The sequence below is a fragment of the Physella acuta genome, unplaced genomic scaffold (genome assembly GCF_028476545.2).
Source record: "Physella acuta isolate Inbredline_101_S28 unplaced genomic scaffold, ASM2847654v3 ptg000082l, whole genome shotgun sequence".
NCBI lineage: Eukaryota > Metazoa > Mollusca > Gastropoda > Physidae > Physella > Physella acuta.
The window spans coordinates 218,904-239,523 of NW_026731602.1; the positions used below are offsets into that span (position 1 = coordinate 218,904).

Consider the following 20,620-nt stretch of genomic DNA (forward strand, 5'->3'; position numbering starts at 1 on the left):
TGATATAGCCCACACTAAAGTGTGTTGTGATGTTGCCTAATAACAAAGACACTGCCTGCTCGTGAGACTTACCCCTCCCTTCTAACTTTGATACTTTCATCTGACTGGTAACCGTCCAGTAACCGATACTTTCCTCTACCCCAATCTGGTACTTTCATCTACCCCAATCTGGTACTTTCATCTACAGCAATCTGGTACTTTCATCTACCCCAATCTGGTACTTTCATCTACCCCAATCTGGTACTTTCATCTACCCCAATCTGGTACTTTCATCTACCCCAATCTGGTACTTTCATCTACAGCAATCTGGTACTTTCATCTACCCCAATCTGGTACTTTCATCTACCCTAATCTGGTACTTTCCTCTATCCTAGTCTGGTATTTTCATCTACCCCAATCTGGTACTTTCATCTACATCAATCTGGTACTTTCATCTACATCAATCTGGTACTTTCATCTACAGCAATATGGTACTTTCATCTACAGCAATCTGGTACTTTCATCTACCCCAATCTGGTACTTTCATCTACCCCAATCTGGTACTTTCATCTACCCCAATCTGGTACTTTCATCTACAGCAATCTGGTACTTTCATCTACCCCAATCTGGTACTTTCATCTACAGCAATCTGGTACTTTCATCTACAGCAATCTGGTACTTTCATCTACCCCAATCTGGTACTTTCATCTACCCCAATCTGGTACTTTCATCTATCCTGATCTGGTACTTTCATCTACCCCAATCTGGTACTTTCATCTACCCCAATCTGGTACTTTCATCTATCCTGATCTGGTACTTTCATCTATCCTGATCTGGTACTTTCATCTACCCCAATCTGGTACTTTCATCTACCCCAATCTGGTACTTTCATCTACCCCAATCTGGTACTTTCATCTATCCTGATCTGGTACTTTCATCTATCCTGATCTGGTACTTTCATCTACCCCAATCTGGTACTTTCATCTACCCCAATCTGGTACTTTCATCTAACCCAATCTGGTACTTTCATCTACCTGACTCTGGTACTTACCTCTACCCCAATCTGGTACTTTCATCTACCCCAATCTAGTACTCTCATCCACTCTACTACCTAGTGGCGCCCCTAGTCTACAGCCACTAACTTGCTTTAGACGCCGTGTGTTATCCCAGACGATCGCGTCTAGAAGCGGTGCCAATCATCCTCTGCCATCATACGTCAATAATTAAATTAATTAGGGCAAGCGGCGGGAGATGCAGCACCGGCTCACATGAAAGAGATGCCGGCACCGGCTCACATGAAAGAGATGCCGGCACGGCTGCTACGTCATCGCCGGAATGCTCGCTACAAGTCACGTGGTGATCGCGCGTGTGGCAGTTTCCGCTGCGGCCTCGGGGTAACGGTGGTAAATCATGGCGGACAGGCAATCAGGGGTGAGTGGGGGTGGTCCGTTGATGGGGGGTGGGGGGGGGGGGTGGGGGGGTCCGTTGATGGGGGTGGGGGGGGGGGGGTGGGGTGGGGTGGTCCGTTGATGGCGGTCCTACGGCTGACGGGAACAACTTGCGGCTCGCGGCAACTCATTAGCGAGGTCTAATTAGGCTGAACGTTTATGATAGTCAACCTGCAGCCCGGCGCCATCTTGTACCGGCAATCATAGGACCACCCCACAATCAATATTTTTGTTTGTGTCTATACAGGGGAGTACTCATAGCTACCACATTGTACCACTCACACACACACATAGCTACCACATTGTACCACTCACACACACACACATAGCTACCACATTGTACCACTCACACACACACACATAGCTACCACATTGTACCACTCACACACACACACACATAGCTACCACATTGTACCACTCACTCACACACACACACATAGATACCACATTGTACCACTCACACACACACACACATAGCTACCACATTGTACCACTCACACACACATACACATAGCTACCACATTGTACCACTCACACACACACATAGCTACCACATTGTACCGCATACCAAACACACCCAGAGGTACCACACATAAATACGGTACCACACACATCACACTCAACCAAAGCTACCACACTGTATCGCGTACCACACATACACACACAGAGGCGTACCACTCACACACACACAGAGGCGTACCACTAACACACAGATGTACCACACACCAACAAGGCTACTACACCTATCCCTCACCACGCATCACTCACACACACACAACCATAGCCACCACACTGTACTCAGTGCCGCTCTCTCGCACACACACACACATGGCTACCACACACATACACAGCCACTACATATAGTTGCTCCTCACTAACTCCTACCCCCTACCTCCCTAAACCATGCGCCTCCAGAAACCAATTTGGCCAGAAATTTCTTTTATCGCCACCATGGTACCGCAAAGTCTCCCGCCTAATTCTCGCGCACCGTGTCGCCACCATCAGTCTCGTCCATAAAATTAACATCTCGCGATTATTGACGTGACTTACGTTCTTATGCAACCATCACAAACGCCTGTATTGCTCACCTCATTCAGAGAGGTACTCAACGTTCTTTTCAAGATTAAGGCAACATTTTGTGACACCAGTCATTCAGTGAAGCGTGTCAGATATTCAACCTTAGATAAATGCTTTTTAAAACCTGGTCCAATATTTCTTTTAATTATTTAGGAATAATTTCTTATTTCTTCTCTTCACATTCTCGATCATTTGAAATATCCACTAATTAGCTCAAGCTACATTTGTAACAGCTGATTCGGCAAAGTAATAAAAACACAATATAAAGGTCATTGGGGATCAGGGGTCAGACATTTTTATTCCGATAGGTTGGGGGGGGGGGGGGGGCGTGGGGTACTTCAAACTTCGGGAAAGGGGTGGGACGACGACACTAGTACAAGTATAAATTTTGTTTATAAATTATATTATTTTATTTCCGCTGGGGGTGGAGTGGACGGTTTACTGAACTGCCCGTTTCACCCCTCCCTCCCTACCCCCACAATAGACACTTAAGGTCATGTGGGCAGAACAGAAGACAAAAAAGGTATAAAATGTTCAATTGACTAAAAATATATTTGTGACGTGACACAAACGATAGTATACCATTAGTAAACTAGTTCAACTCTAAACTTTTTAGCTGCGGATGCCGTATTTAAAGTGTATACACAACATTATCTACATTTTAAATGAGGTTCCTGAGAGAAGGGGGGGGGGGGACAACACGCCGTATAAATATTTTGGTAGTTCATCTGAAAAATGTTCCCCTTTAACGTCGTCATCACGTAAATTACCAAAGATGGAATAGTTAACCTTGACCTTGTTCGCGACTGGAACTCACGAGCTGCTTGATCTGCATGTCTCCAAGTAGGTCAAAGGTCAGCCTCGATCGTGTACACGCTGGACAAAAAGATGCTACAAATTCCAACTTGACGGTGCACGTGTCGTGTTTTGAACTCATTCGTAATCAAAACGGCATTGACCTTTAACCTGACCTCACTGATGACTCACGCGGCTGGCAGACCACGACCCGCGGGTACAGCTGCACAAAAAATTGCTGGCTTAAGGAAAATCTTTTTGCTTTAATAATCTCGTCTGCTGTACCCATATTCGCGACCCCGCCCTAATCACAGACCAAGTATAAAACTGTATTTGCGATACGGCGCCCCCATACTGAGCGGCGCAGGATATGCCTGCAGTAAAAAACATCCATCTACCAAATTTTCATGACGGCTCGATTTGCGGGAAAAGCGTAGCGCGCGCAAAAGCCATCTATAACCCAAACAAACATTTGAGATTCGGTATCAGTTTTATTAAATGCAAAACATGGTTGAGGGGGGGGGGGGGGGTTATTTACGTAGAGGCTGAGCGCTAGGTGTGATAAAATAAATCACAATTGATAAACATTGATGCTGTTATCGGAAATCATGTTTATAAACCATCGTAACGGACACTTATCTTTATTTTATATCATCAATTACCCAAATTTGACGTTTCATTTAGGAGTAAAAAAATTATCTATCCCAATAGTTTTAATTAATTAATAAAATTACTATCGTGTGCTTCCACAATACTTCCTCCCCCTCCTTTCTCCCCCCCCCCTCTCACCCACAAGCGATTGTTCACAAGATCAATTATGTCTTAGTGTGCAAGTACACCACACACCACTAGACACCAGTCAGAACACCAAACCCTTACAATCGTTGGCAAGTATAGCTTTGTCTAGTACCGTTATACGTGACGTCACCCATTGGTGCAGTACGTGACGTCATTCAATGGTGCAGTACGTGACGTCACCCACTGGTGCAGTACGTGACGTCACCCACTGGTACAGTACGTGACGTCATCCAATGGTGCAGTACGTGACGTTACCCAATGGTGGAGTACGTGACGTCACCCACTGCTGCAGTACATGACGTCATCCACTGGTGCAGTAGGTGACGTCATTCGCTGGTACAGTACATGACATCACCCACTGAGAAGGTATGAGCATTGCTATCAACAAACGTATCACAAAAACGTCATTTAAATTGAACTTAGCCGCTGTTTTCAACTATTCTACTACTAGACAACGATTCAAAACAATCTATAAACACGTTCTATGTATATCTCTATATGTATATCCATGTATCTGCATGCGTGTGCCACGCGGGACCTTTAAAACCACATTGATGACTTAACAGAAGGAATAGAGAGTGAAAATATAGCCCCCATGAACCCTATACTCTAGAAGCGACATTTTATGCATGGTGTATAGATCTAGGCGTACACGTCCGATATTTTATCTTAGGAACCTGTATCAGGAGTTTATACTAGCACAACCAGGCGATATAGTGAATCAGTTGAGACGTACTCACACAGAACGATGTACAGCTTGATGTCTTCCAATCAAATTGTCGCTCACTGTGTAATGGTGGGCTTGATCTATGCAGGCCATCACGTCGTGAGCCATAAAACCACGGCCCCAGCTCTATCATGCACTTGCCCCTTTAATGCCGTGTCTCTCCCCCTGCCTCACCCCCGGGCGATAGTTCCAGCCCGACCCTCGGGTGTTACTGTCTTGTCTGATGCTTCGATCTTTATCTCATGTAGAAGATCGGGCGCCGAGTCAAAGGGAAGTTGGAGGGATTATGGGAAGGTTTGATTTACCCACGTGGCTATAAGACGTCATCCGCCATGACAGTTTTAAGATCACGTGTCTGACGAGCCAATCACGTGGTATAACGTCGTAAACTGTTAGGTGGAGTGAAGATTAAAAAAACACAGTCTGGTTTACGGAGTTCATCCTCTAAGTTATAGAATTTAGATCAGCTGCTGCCATATATAACCAACTTGGGATGGGCCGGTCTAGTAGCGTGGGTGGGTGGGGACAACATCGTGTGGTCAGAAGGTAGCTCATAGCCAGTGTGGACATGCGTCAGGATTTAAACAAGATTTACAACAAAACCTCAACATGTCTTATATAAGTAGTTGTGACATTTTAAGTGCCAGCTTCATTATCCCATCCAACACAAGTTCTGGTCAGCCGTGAAGTAACGAGCTGACCAGTGGTGAGCTGAACTCAGCTACAAATTTGTCCCAGCCACTACAATATATAGCAAGACTTTGATGTATTGAATGTACCAAGTATGGTTTGCTAGCAGTTTCTTCCAGGCATCTCTTCGGGAAAATTTTTTACCGCCCCCCGAACGAAATTTATATAATTTATATAGAAAATATATACTTTTAACAGTGTCCGGCCCCCCCCCCCCCCCCGGGAGAAAAAAAGTCTGGAAGAAACACTGTTTGCTAGTTGGGTTGGTGACTTGATTTTCACAGCCTTTACAATTAGCCCTTTGGTAATCCATGGAGCAGATGAAGTAGAGTTCATCAGTTTCTCCGACCTTGGCATTTAGTGGGGTCAGCCTTTCCCTAACAAAAATCAAGTACCCATCAGAGCTGGGTGAACTCTGGGCCCTCCTACTGAGTCATGCTTGAGACTTGAACTCAAGTCCTTTATGTCAACAATCATGCACTCTACCAATTGACCACGACCTCCCACTCTTAGATTTTAAATGGAAAATAAAACTAACACAGAAATAAATAAATACAAGTTTATTCAACTCCCACACACCACAGCCACATATAAAGCACCACAGACACATACAAGACACCATAACATACACCACACACGGAATGAGCAACAGGGAAGTGGACAGATCTAGATAGAATTTTTAGATTTTTTCTGAGGAGAAGTGTTTGTGTCTCCTACATCCTACAGGTGGGAACTAGCCAGAGAACAGGTGCTAGTCAGGTGGGAAACAGGTGCTAGTCAGGTGGGAACTAGCTAGAGAACAGGTGCTAGTCAGGTGTGAAACAGGTGGTCAGACAATGAGTGTTGAACCTGTTGTGCTGTCAGGTCTTACAGATTTTGACTAAAGCACACACAGACAGTACAGTTGAGAGGTCACCTTGTCTCAAGTTTTCACTCATCAAGTGTATCAGATCTTCTGTGTAATTTAGCTGAAGCAATTATTCCTGTAGGTAAGATTCACAGCTAATTTAGCTGAAGCAGTTGTTACATTATTCCTTAGGTTAGATACAGCTTATTTTAAAAAAATAAGACAAGTGATATGTTATTGAAAATCTTGACTACATGTGAAGCAGAAGAAAGAATCACAAGCTACATACATCATTGGCTAAATCTTGATGCTGGAAAAAATTGTATCAAACTAATTTGGTTTTTAATTAGAGCATTCTTGATTATGGTGGCTTTCATAAAACAGTGTGACCAGATCACCATAGCAACTAACAAACAATGAAAGATCCCCATAGCAACCATCAGTGTGACAAAATCTCTAAACAGCAACCTCTGGTCAGATAAATGGATTCACAGATAAGGCTAGGTTGATAAAATGAGAAGATAAACAGTTAATTAACTAAACGAGAACTAGTCATTAGTGATGAGTTGAATCAAGATTTTTTCCCTGGGTCTTCCCTCAGTGTCACAGTTCTGTTAAACACAAGCTGAAATACAACAACAATTTGCTTTCAGTCAGGGTGTTAAACACAAGCTGAAATACAACAACAATTTGCTTTCAATCAGGGTGTTAAACACAAGCTGAAATACAACAACAATTTGCTTTCAGTCAGGGTGTTAAACACAAGCTGAAATACAACAACAATTTGCTTTCAGTCAGGGTGTTAAACACAAGCTGAAATACAACAACAATTTGCTTTCAGTCAGGGTGTTAAACACAAGCTGAAATACAACAACAATTTGCTTTCAGTCAGGGTGTTAAACACAAGCTGAAATACAACAACAATTTGCTTTCAGTCAGGGTGTTAAACACAAGCTGAAATACAACAACAATTTGCTTTCAATCAGGGTGTTAAACACAAGCTGAAATACAACAACAATTTGCTTTCAGTCAGGGTGTTAAACACAAGCTGAAATACAACAACAATTTGCTTTCAGTCAGGGTGTTAAATACAAGCTGAAATACAACAACAATTTGCTTTCAATCAGGGTGGAGGACACAAGCTGAAATACAACAACAATTTGCTTTCAGTCAGGGTGTTAAACACAAGCTGAAATACAACAACAATTTGCTTTCAGTCAGGGTGTTAAACACAAGCTGAAATACAAGAGCAATTTGCTTTCAATCAGGGTGTTAAACACAAGCTGAAATACAACAACAATTTGCTTTCAGTCAGGGTGTTAAACACAAGCTGAAATACAAGAGCAATTTGCTTTCAATCAGGGTGGAGGACACACTGCCCATGTAAACATGTGAACTAACCTAACTAAAACACAGGGTCTAACCTAATCAAAACAAACACAACACTAACAAGTAATACAGACAAATAACCTTGGCAAAATAACTTGAAAAAAAAATGTAAAAATAACCAAACCTTTGCCCTATGAAATACAGACATTTAGACAACAGTTTGACAACAGCCAGACAGTTGGACAGCAGCCAGACAGTCGGACAACAGCCACCAATACCAACCTTGTCATGAGTAGAGTCTGGGTCAACAGAGAAGTAGCCAGTCCTCTCAAACTGGAACCTGTCGTAGACCTTGGCACCCACAACAGACTTGTCCACTAGAGCTTCAGACAGGACTTCTAGAGAATCCTGCACACAATGGAAGAAACCTTACAAACATTGTCTATACAACCTGATTTGTTTTGACAGAACTCTAACATACAAGTCAATAACTTTTACATAAGGAAGTCTGTGAAACAAACTTAAAAATCTTCATTGTAAAGATACAGAAGATGAAATCAAGCAAAAAAAAAAAAACTTACTGGATTTATGTCTGTGAGGAACCCACCAGGAACCTGGTTGGAATCTTCAGGGAACTTGTGCTTAAATCTGGGAACAAGACAAATCTCTTAGAAACAATCTTATAAACTTGCATATTATATATCCCATCTTTAACTAGTGATGGGACACAACTCTTAAAAAAACAACCAGCAACATAAAATCTACTCTAGTGATGCCACACAATGAAGTAACACAACTGACACCAACACCAGACAACAAATAGTGCTTACAGCCTGTCGTAGAGACGGATCTCACAGTGCTGGGGGTCTGAGACCCAGTGGATGAAGGCTTTGGGTTTAGGGGCGTCTGCTGCAAGCTTGCACGTCACCACCAGCTCCAGGGGCTGGCCTAGGGAATCCTGGGGGGAACAGAAACATTGCTCAGGGACGGGCCAAGGCAGGTAACTCTTGAAATTAAGTCTGATATCCTTTATTACCTACCCTGATGGTTTGTGAAATTAAAACAGCCAGATTGTATTACCTACCCTGATGACTTAAGTCAGCCACATTATATTACCCACTTAGATGACTTAAGTCCCCCAGATTATATCACCCACCTTGATGACCTTATCCACTGATATCACCAGCCCTGTGTACCTGAGTCCCACTGGCTGGTCTTTGGTTAAACGGAAAAAGTTTTTGTCAGCTGTCTGAAAGTGAGAAAAGGTTGTCCAAAAACTTTAGAATAAATTTAGTTTTAATTTTAGTTGTAAAATTTCATATAAAAAATACAAATTTAGAACTGTAGATGAATTGCCAGTGAATTAAAACTTTTTCAAACCTCCTTAAAGTCTTCCTGTTCTATAAATAGAACACAGCTAAATCCTAGAGAGTGAGATCCTCTGGCTTCATTGCTGGGAAAATCTGGCACAGAAATTTGCTTGGGGAAGTCAGAAGGGAGGTTTGATATAACAACTTTCAGTGGGTGCAGTACAGCCATAGCCCTGCAACAGTGACATAGTTATGTAGATTACTGGTAATGTTTATAAGACGAGGGTTAATGATACTAAACATTTAAATGTTTTCTGTTAAATACCTGAATTCTAAAGATACATGTTTTGTACCATCACTGAATATGAAAAGGCTTTAAGTTCATCAATTTAAAACTAGTTGTATGGCAAAGGTTGTTTTTTTTTTTTTTACATTTACAATTTTTTTATTTGGCTAGAGACCCAATTAAAAAATAAACAACTAATAAGAAATGGATGAGTTAAAGCATTCAGCTAAGTTATCTTTAAACTGTGACATTTAGGTTACAACATTAAGAACATTTTCCCCCTTCCCCCACCCTAACTCGCTTTTAGCTGTGACATTTAGAAAATCCCTGACACAACTCACCTTTTAGCTGTGACATTAAGAAAGTCCCTGACACAAGATTCTAGATTAGAAGGGTCGATACAAGTCTGGGCCATTGTCACACCCACCTGAGACAGATGTGAAAACATGAAAGGTTTGTTCAACAGCAGGTCTAGTTAACTATAGGAACATTAACCTATGATTAGACAACATGTAGTTCTGGCTACCTGGGCACAGAAGTAGTTGATGGCCTCTGGGGGAAAACCTCGTCTCCTCAGGGCAGTCAAGGTAAACAAACGAGGGTCATCCCAGTCTCTGGAAATAACATAAACATGACCCAGATAACAGATATCAAGACATATATCTACACTTTAAAGTTAACTCTGTCCACTTAATCAAAAAAGATTACCAGACACTTAATCTCTTACACTTTTAATCAATAGATACATAATCCCAATACAATCCTAAAAATTAAAGGTTAACTATAAAAAGTATGAAGTTAATTGAAAATTTAGTTGAAATTAAAAAATAAACATCTCAATAAATTAGCCCGTTAAAAAAAATTTAAATAAATTAATATTTAAATTATTCTAAGCTTAACTCTAACCATTTGACACACACATAATGCTTTATAAAGGATTAAGGACTTAAATGACACAGGGATTACATATAGAGGATTGAATATCTGGGGATTAAGTGACCAGAAACCTTTCAACTCATAAGGATAATTTGTCATGTGATAACTTTTTTTTTAAAGCTGTAAGGTATTAGAGATTTGTTCCATTTCTTCCATTCCAACATTTCACCTTAATTCAGCCTTATACCTCCACACTGAATGCTTTAGTTACCTGACAATGTTTTCAGTGATGAGTTTAGCAATTTTCCTTATCCCTCCACACTGAATGATTACCTGACAATGTTTTCAGTGATGAGTTTAGCAATTTTCCTCTTAGACACAACCGTGTAGCTGATGTTAAGTCTCCCGTACTCCCACTGGACAGGGCAGTACATGTCCAACACATTACACAACCAATAGTAAGACGAGCGTCTGAAATTTGGGTTTTTAATATTTAAAGATTGAAAACTACATTAACACATTACACAACCAATAGTAAGACGAGCGTCTGAAATTTGTTTTTTTAATATTTATAATATTTAAAGCTACATTAAAACATTACACAACCAATAGTAAGATGAGCGTCTGAAATTTGTTTTTTTAATATTTAAAGCTACATTAAAATATTACACAACCAATAGTAAGACGAGCGTCTGAAATTTGTTTTTTTAATATTTAAAGCTACATTAAAACATTACACAACCAATAGTAAGATGAGCGTCTGAAATTTGGGTTTTTAATATTTAAAGATTAAAAGCTACATTAACACATTACACAACCAATAGTAAGACGAGCGTCTGAAATTTGTTTTTTTAATATTTAAAGCTACATTAAAACATTACACAACCAATAGTAAGATGAGCGTCTGAAATTTGGGTTTTTAATATTTAAAGATTAAAAGCTACATTAACACATTACACAACCAATAGTAAGATGAGCGTCTGAAATTTGGGTTTTTAATATTTAAAGATTGAAAGCTACATTAAAACATTACACAACCAATAGTAAGATGAGCGTCTGAAATTTGGGTTTTTAATATTTAAAGATTAAAAGCTACATTAACACATTACACAACCAATAGTAAGATGAGCGTCTGAAATTTGGGTTTTTAATATTTAAAGATTAAAAGCTACATTAACACATTACACAACCAATAGTAAGATGAGCGTCTGAAATTTGGGTTTTTAATATTTAAAGCTACATTAAAATATTACACAACCAATAGTAAGATGAGCGTCTGAAAATTGTTTTTTAATATTTAAAGCTACATTAAAATATTACACAACCAATAGTAAGATGAACGTCTGAAAGTTGTTTTTTTAATATTTAAAAAATTGAAAACTACATTAACACATTACACAACCAATAGTAAGATGAGCGTCTGAAATTTGGGTTTTTAATATTTAAAGATTGAAAACTACATTAAAACATTACACAACCAATAGTAAGATGAGCGTCTGAAAATTGTTTTTTTAATATTTAAAGATTGGAGGATCTGCTGGTAAATATATTTATATATAGGCTATATATTTAAAAAAGCAATTTCTAGATTTAAAAAATATATTTTAGACTTTAAGAACACATATTGTTTAATGTCTACATATTAAACTGCTCTCAACCAAAAGCTACATTAAAACATGACAACCACACGACACAACCACACGACACAACCACACGACACAACCACACGACACAACCACACGACACAACCACACGACACAACCACACGACACAACCACATGACACAACCACACGACACAACCACATGACAAATACCTGGATTGGAATTCCTTAGTGCACAGAGAGTGTGAGATGTTCTCAATGGAGTCACATAAACAGTGGGTGAAGTCATACGTAGGGTAGATGCACCTAGAATAGGTCCCAAAATAGAATAAGGTCATTTAAGTTTAAGGTAGGAATAATGGACATACAATCACCTAGAATCAGATTAGGACACTCATACATTAGATATAGTAGATCAGTTATGTTACTACATGTTCACAAAAAATTTTTTTTGTCAGGACAATGTTTATTGTACAGGTGTATAGATTAGGGTTCACATTAGTTCTAGGATGGGGGGGCTGGATGACCTAAGTGTGAAGTACATATGTTTTTACAACTATTTGCTACAAACCATTTGTCTCCTGTTCTATGGTGGGGGGTAAACTTGATTCTATAAGCTACTGGGTCCTTCTTGCCTTCTTCCAGAGTTGTCTTCATACGGAGAGTTGCCTCCCCTTCACCAATTTTACCTCTCTTCATGTCCTGAAATAAAAAATGGCAGCAGCTTTAATCTGATGTAAAATATATAATTAGTATTTAATTCATATAAAAGAAAATAGTGCATTATTTTTGTGAAAATCCGAGTTATTTGATGTTAGCAGAAGGTGGCCTTGTGAGATGCAGAAATGAAACATTTTCTGGGTTACCTATGTGAATGCTATATTAGCCAATCAAATAACCATTTGCATAAATATAGACATTTTTTCTATGCCTTTTTTTTTGTCATTGCAGTAGACAGTTTTGTACAACCATCCAGAACTGGCTTAACTCATGTTGAAGCTTCAACAACTGCAGAGATTCTGAGATAAGGGGCACTACCTCAAACAACTGCAGAGATTCTGAGATGGGTCTGTCCCTCCAGGGCGAGTCGGGTGGGTTGAAACCTTTCAGTGTGTCCGCAGGCATGTGACACACATAGGCGTGGCCTCGCTTGATCAGCTCCACAGCACAGTCGTACAGCTTGTCAAAATTGTCTGACGCATGTGTCACTTTGTATGGTGTGTAGCCTGTTTAATGGAGGTATAATGTACACAATCATACAGCTTGTCAAAGTTGTCTGACGCATGTGTCACTTTGTATGGTGTGTAGCCTGTTTAATGGAGGTATAATGTACACAATCATACAGCTTGTCAAAGTTGTCTGACGCATGTGTCACTTTGTATGGTGTGTAGCCTGTTTAATGGGGGTATAATGTACACAATCATACAGCTTGTCAAAGTTGTCTGACGCATGTGTTACTTTGTATGGTGTGTAGCCTGTTTAATGGAGGTATAATGTACACAGTCATACAGCTTGTCAAAGTTGTCTGACGCATGTGTCACTTTGTATGGTGTGTAGCCTGTTTAATGGAGGTATAATGTACACAGTCATACAGCTTGTCAAAGTTGTCTGACGCATGTGTCACTTTGTATGGTGTGTAGCCTGTTTAATGGAGGTATAATGTACACAGTCATACAGCTTGTCAAAGTTGTCTGACGCATGTGTTACTTTATAGGGTGTGTAGCCTGTTTAGTGGTGGCAAGTAAGATTCATACTTTAGGTAGTCAAAATATGGAACATGTTTATTTGTTTATAATTGTTTAATAATAAGAATAGCATTTTTTGTATGTATTATATTTATGCAATAACATATGAAGAATAAGAACAATAAGTCTACTTCAAACATTTAATTTTGATTGTCCAGACCTCAATGCTAACATTTATTGCCTTAATTCACATATATATTATCTTTACATGAGCCTCTACACAAACTACAACCAAACACTAGAAGTTGGTTCTAAATTTTTTCGTTTGCTAATAGAATCCAACATTAAATCTACTCACCTAGCCACTCAACCATGTCTTTGATGGCCAAGAAAAACTTCTCTTCCTCCTTTTCTGGGTTGGTATCATCATAACGCAGGTAACAAAAGCCACCCATTTTCTTTTCAATGAAAAACAAATATTTTTAGAAACATTAAATATTTCAATATTATTCGTATTGAACAATTATAAATTTTATTTCTAAATAATCGTATTGAGCAAACTGCGCTAACCTTAGCGTAACCAAAGTTGAAGTTGATAGCTTTAGCATGGCCTATATGGAGGATTCCGTTAGGTTCTGGGGGAAATCTTGTAAACACCTGCAGTAGGAAAGTGGTTACAGTTACACTACAATTGACTATGACATGTCAGGCAGCAGGATCAGAGGCAAATTTTGACTCACCTTACCACCTGTCTCTTCCAGGTGTTTCTTCAGTAACTCCATTGTTTTGGGTGTTATCACATAGCCATCTGTCTTGTAGTTTTCACCTGGTATCAAAAATGTTTATTTTAGCATAGCATACACCTTAATCAACAAGAGCATCCCATAATTTTAGCATAGCAAACACCTTAATCAACAAGAGCATCCCATAATTTTAGCATGGTGACACCAGAATCAATAAGAGCATCCCATAATTTTAACAAGGTGACACCTGAATCAATGCCAACAACCCATAATTTTAATAAGGTGACACCTGAATCAATGCCAACAACCCATAATTTTAGCATGGTGACACCTGAATCAATAAGAGCATCCCATAATTTTAGCATGGTGACACCTGAATCAATGAGAGCATCTCATAATTTTACCATGGTGACACCTGAATCAATGCCAACAACCCATAATTTTAGCATGGTGACACCTTAATCAATGAGAGCATCTCATAATTTTACCATGGTGACACCTGAATCAATGAGAACACCACATAACAATCAGATTACCCACCAGGCTTGTGGAATCTCAGTGCGTCACCCATGACTTCAGCAAACCCTTTGACTTGTCCGTCCTCTGATACAGCTGTAGAATATACAATGATTTTAAGTCATAAACAGATCACAAGGTCGTGTAAAGGAATCCTCCCTCACTATCTATACTTAAAGGTCAAATCTGTACACAAATATTGTAATAAAAATTGGCTGTTGATAAATACTAGCAGTAAAATAAATATTTAATTTCAAAGTACACAAGTTGTCTATCATTGCCATAAGACTAAGTAAATTTGTGCTGCCTAAAACGTTCACCTTATCTATTTATTTTATTTATCTTTTTATTTAACGGCAAATGAGACAGTTTCTCAAACTAAATTACTTTTTTTATTACAAATTCTAGCTGTCCTTGTGTGAAACAAACTCAACTAATTGTGTAAATACTGAGTTATGTGCCTCTTATAGTGTAAGGCCTCTCAATGGATGCTGCAATACTACAGCAAGAAACTGTAGTCTGTTATCCAACATTGCAGCATTGACCTTGACCATAGATAAAAATAACTTGACCTAGATAATGACCATGTCTAAAATAGACTATTTATAAAATGTCATGCCAACATTATACAATGCTAAAGAGGTCATTAACATCTATACCATACTTTCCCCAAATAACTGAATTCTACCACAGACCATAATAAGATTAAAAATTTTGCTTTGACATTTTCAGTATACAAAGGGGTTTAATTCTTTGAAAATCTGTCACCATATGGCGAATGTTTTTTTTTTTATTAACCAGCTCACCATTATTATCACTCTCTGCTTTAGATGGGGTATCTGTAGGCTTTGTGGGCTTAGGTGCAGCCTAAAGTAGATTTTAAAAACAACCAAATGATATTTTAGTCCATTTATCAAGCGGAAGGAAGAAAACAATAAGATGAAAGCAGTCTAGTTAAAAAACTGGGGATTGTACCCATACATTATTATAACTTGACAGAAGATTTTACAAACAGAAACTGTAAATAATCAAGTTATGAGTGAAGTGTACATACAAATCAATATTTTGTAACAAACAATCATTAGGTAGTCAGAATTAAGCAGCTAATTAATTAATACATGTATTTACAATTATAAAAAGTCTTACTTTCGACTTTTGGGGTTTTTCCAAATCAGCATCGGTTTTTGGTCCAAGCAGATCCAGGATCTGGGGAAAGTTTTTCAAAGGTTAGTTATTTATTTACCTGCATGTATAGTGGAAGACAACTAGACAATTGCTCAAGTTAGCTATTTATTTACCTGCATGTATAGTGGAAGACAACTAGACAATTGCTCAAGTTAGCTATTTATTTACCTGCATATCCAATTCATTCTTAACCGCCTTGCCGTCAGCCCATTTAATTTTTGCTTTGATTTCACCTAGAGAGAGAAAAAGTTCAGTACATGAAACCTTTGCTTCTTCCTTGCACTTAAACTTTTCCAGACACCCACATTAAAGAAACATACCCAGCATAGGGCCTGTGACGTAGTGATATCTTTTCTCAATTAGAGCATCCTTATGTTTCTTGATGACCTCCTCGACCTGCGCATGATAGAAACATTTAAGTCATGAACTTTTTTCACTGCAGTACTATCAAATGTGTTGTCATGAGATTACAACTTAAAGCTGATAAAAACATTAGAGACATGAAACTTTTTTCACACCAGAACTATCAAATGTGATGTCATGAGATCACAACTTAAAACTGTTTCAGTTTTTATACACAAAAATCAGCTATTTGCAGAACTGTTAATGTGCTCAGATGTTAGTTGTATAAAACAAACAAAATTTCAAAAATTTATGAAAGAAACATATTCATTATTTCACTATACAACCATTTGCTACATAAGGTAAGAAACTATATAATAAAAATAAATCAATACAAAAAAGAATGCCATTATTTAAACTAGAAAACTAACTTACAGCAGCCTCAATCTCCTCAGGTGTGACAACAACACCAACACCACAAGCCTCATCAAAAGATTTCAGATTGACGTCTGACCCAGGATTGTGCAGAAGGTAGTACAGTGCAGCTGGACAATTTTTAGAGATGAAGAAAAAATTCATATAGGCCTGATAAAATTTATAGAAAGTGGGTGAATAAGTTTGTAACATTAATTTAAGTGTGGTTATTATATCTACCAACCATTTAACTGTTCTTCAGTTGTAATTTTCTTGCTAGCTATGTACTGTACAATGAAGTTCTGATGGTTTTTAATCTGTGCTTTAATTTTAGTGGCCAGAATGTAGAGTAGCTTTCCAATGTCTTTATGTCTTGCATTTTCACCACAGAGCTCGTCTGCCTGCCAAGGGGAAAAAACTTATATTTTTAAGAAAGAAATGTGTGTTTAGTTGGAATTAAACATGAACAAATTTCACAAGTTAACCTTTGTTTTTAGTTAGGTAATGTAAGCAAAAATATTTCACTAAACATTATCCTACTTGTGTATAAAAACTAATAGGCCTAAGCCTAAGCTTTACTGTGGTAATAAAGAATAAAGATTAAACAATACAAAAAAGCATTTAAGAGAATATGTCTATATGTTCAACCTATTAGAATTTAGATCTAGATCTATATCTAAATCTTAGGCCTACATTTTTACCCCAGCATTTTGGCCACCTAAGTAGATTTCAATATGATTTCATTTTCATCATCAACTTTTTCTTATAAAAGCCCTAATCAAATATTTTATAATTCAGCCAATAAATAAGCAAAATTTCGGGCTTAAATAATCATACAGACTGAGCGTAAAATAATGGTTTCACCTAGAACCCCTCTCAATACAGAAAGTTTTTTATAACAGAGATTCTTTAAAAAAAAAAAAAAAAAAAAAAAAAAAAGAAAAAAAAGAAAACAGGTCGTAACAAACTGAAGAGCAAAAAGTAAATACAAATGCAACCTTTATATTTTTAAATTTAATTACGGGTACGTACAACTTTTATCAACTGTTTGAGACTTGTACTGAGTTGTTCATTCTTCACAGTTTCTTTTGCTTTCTGCTCTGTTAGACCGATGCTTATAAACAATTCCACGAGATTCTCCGCCATGTTGACACCTTGACCCGGAAGAAAGTTCAACTGTTCCGCTAATCTACAAAAGACGATCAATGTAACAGAAACACAATAACATTTTCTCAAATAAAACATAAAATTAACAGCCTTCAGATATAAAATACAATTTAAGAGAAAAAAGTGTTTATTATTAGCTACATATACAGAAAGCAAATGTGTCTATTGTCTTTTATTTTCTTAATTTTAAGCCTTTAAATTTAAAAGCTTAGGCCTATACAACATTTTTTTTTTACCCTACATTTATCTTGAGTCGGAGGTTATCATTAAACGACGTAATGCTTTTTAAAACGTCCTCCCCCCACTCTCCCACCTAATACATCGTCACACAGCGTAACAAAAGCCAGCCCCTTTCGCTCCAGCCCCGCTTCAAATTATATCATACCTTAGCCTCCTTAGTTGACTTTTTTTTTTTACTGCGCTTTCTTTCAAAAATATTTACTGAGCTCTGTTTCAAAAAGTTAAAGTTAATTGATAATTTTTATTTTTACTATTTAGAAAAAAAAACCATCTACAAAACGCGAAATAACTGGTTTATTTCAGGTTCTAGCATAACGTTTTGAAATGCGAAAACGTGTTTTCACACTTTCTTACCACCCCACCCCCTTCTCATAAGTCCGTCTACCCTCACTCTATGATTTATGGACGACCACTATGCTTGATCTACTAAAGAGTACCATATTCATTCTTTCCTTTCCGTTCGTTTTTAAGTTGACATCCCCTTTCCTCTAATATTAATATAAACTATTAATATAAATTAATATAAACACCCATTATTGTTGACATGGATTAAAAATACGTGCTTTTGTGTTTAAATATCGCAATCATAGAGAGAAAAAAATTTCAAACTTAAGCTTGAAAATAATTCAGAACTGTAATATTTTTAGAATCAATGTTAATACATCTATTTCTCTGCCTTTAGTGACCAAAAATTCTAAAAACATCAAATACATCCAAGATTGGGTCAAGTACGACACATTTATTTTAATATAAACATTGTGCCCAATTCAAAAAATATTTAAAGAACTATTCGTGGCCATTCCCGGCTGCGTCCATTAACTCTTTAGAGTTGCTTGCCCTTTATACACGGAGAGACTTAAACACTCCCTCGTTCTTTGTTGTTGTTTTGTGTATGACGAATAATGCTCAGAGAGACACGTTCAAAATGGTAGACACAGGCGAAAAACGTTTGAGTCAACTTAGCCTAAGGAGTAGACTTGCACGTAAAAAACAAATTGTTTAAAGCAATAAACAATAAACTAATACATGTAATACTTTGTGGACTTTATGTAACAAAATTTGATAATGCAGAGGACTTGAAAAATGTATTTGTTTTATTTTGAGACAACTTTTAAAAATTACAAATACATTTAGGCCTATTTATCTATATCCTTGAAGTATCCGTGACATTCAACTTTGAAATATAGAACCTAAGCTTTGATTGGTTATTTATTATAGGACACTCATTTATTTCTCATGAGTAGCGGGACATGTAAAACACGGAAAACTTGATCATTTGTATATAATCCAATCAGCAGGTTTTAAAATGACAATCAACACGCTGTAATTAGTGTACTGTTCTACTTACCTCCAGAGCTAAAAGACTTCCCTTTGTTTACCCGAACACAGCCAACACAGCAGCTTTTGCTTTTGAAGTCAAGTCTGCTAGAGTCCGTTGAGAAGGCCAAGGTCGCTGCTTTGATCCCCTCAGTGCGCATGCTCAACAAGGCAACTCGTGACCAGCAGCCATTCACAATAGCGGCTCTGTCTAAGAGTTCTCTATAAAACTGTATTAACGGAAACCTTCTCACGACTTGTTCTTTGATCTCCCAACTGTTGTAGACAGTGACGTCTTTATAACATGCTCCTTTGTTCTTCCGAAATCACTTTTACCCAAATTTTCAGATACTTTTTATCGGTGTTGTAAATCAAATCAGACTTGACGAGACTAATTTTAGCCTCGACCTTGACATTCCATGCTTGTTAGCAACCGTTAATAGTTTGTTACCTCTGGGACTTACATTACTTGAATCTAATGTGGGGTCCAAACATTGTTATAAAAATTAAATTCCATGAACTTTTAAATCCACTCGGAGCCTAGGGTCGGTCAATATATCAAGCGTTGTTCACTGATCACGCACATCTTAAAGAAAGGGATGGTTTATTATTTTCTTCTAGTGTGTTATGTGAGGGCAGCAGAGTTCTATAGAGCAAGTTAATTGTCACAGGTTTTCTTTTTCTTTTCTCTGATTAGTGAGGAATTGGAATGGTTAGATGTATAGGTTTACGTTGATAGTGCTGGTGTTAGGCCCTATAGCACAATCTTTAAGACATTCAGATACTATTTTCAATTTGTTCCTAATATTACTTATTTCCCATAATTTAAAAAGGGAACAATATTTTTTTAGAAAAAAATACTGTGTGTCGTGACTTATTTATGGTGGAGGGGTTGGTGTGCAGGTCCTAAAATTGATATAGTGGGATTCATATGTGGTAGCCTTATGTCCCATTTCAGTGTTATATACAATGTAATAGCGAGCATGTTAGTCATACACCATTGTTGTTATTGAAGTTGTCCCATTACATCATCAGCTCACGATGATGGATGTAGTGAGTGGTGTGTTTACAATTGTTCATTAAGTAGGTCATTATGTTCTGCGTTAGCTCAAATTAAAGCACTTAACAGAAAAATAATGTTGAAAAAAATATATTTTTTTTAATTTGCAATTCAATATAGTTACATATTTACATTATTTACAAGATATCGATTTACATTGCGCTTTATTTTAAGCAAAGGTTAGGGT

At 37.8% G+C, this 20,620-nt stretch overlaps 1 protein-coding gene across 1 annotated transcript; it reads right to left on the bottom strand.

The window, feature by feature from the left end:
- Positions 1 to 6,059: 6,059 nt before the first annotated feature.
- LOC131957856 (glutamine--tRNA ligase-like) lies at positions 6,060 to 19,499 on the bottom strand. The gene is made up of 24 exons (XM_059322662.1): positions 19,405 to 19,499; positions 17,682 to 17,838; positions 16,894 to 17,050; positions 16,671 to 16,780; positions 16,214 to 16,289; positions 16,062 to 16,126; positions 15,855 to 15,914; positions 15,515 to 15,575; positions 14,733 to 14,804; positions 14,190 to 14,275; positions 14,020 to 14,106; positions 13,808 to 13,907; positions 12,803 to 12,990; positions 12,336 to 12,466; positions 11,978 to 12,070; positions 10,496 to 10,633; positions 9,813 to 9,900; positions 9,628 to 9,713; positions 9,071 to 9,233; positions 8,847 to 8,939; positions 8,521 to 8,648; positions 8,272 to 8,338; positions 7,973 to 8,098; positions 6,060 to 6,986 (listed from the first exon to the last, which is right to left on the bottom strand). The coding sequence occupies exons 2-24, from the start codon at positions 17,793 to 17,795 to the stop codon at positions 6,933 to 6,935; spliced, it is 2,343 nt and encodes a 780-aa protein (XP_059178645.1). The 5' UTR covers positions 17,796 to 17,838; positions 19,405 to 19,499; the 3' UTR covers positions 6,060 to 6,932.
- Between the last annotated feature and the right edge of the window lie 1,121 nt (positions 19,500 to 20,620).

Excerpts from the sequence above, each read along its gene's own strand:
- LOC131957856 (XM_059322662.1), bottom strand. The coding sequence starts at position 17,795 with ATGGCGGAGAATCTCGTGGAATTGTTTATAAGCATCGGTCTAACAGAG. Across the intron at positions 12,991-13,807 it reads AGACATGGTTGAGTGGCTAG|GCTACACACCATACAAAGTG; the intron begins GTGAGTAGATTT and ends TCCATTAAACAG. Across the intron at positions 8,649-8,846 it reads CAGTGGATAAGGTCATCAAG|GATTCCCTAGGCCAGCCCCT; the intron begins GTGGGTGATATA and ends TGTTCCCCCCAG.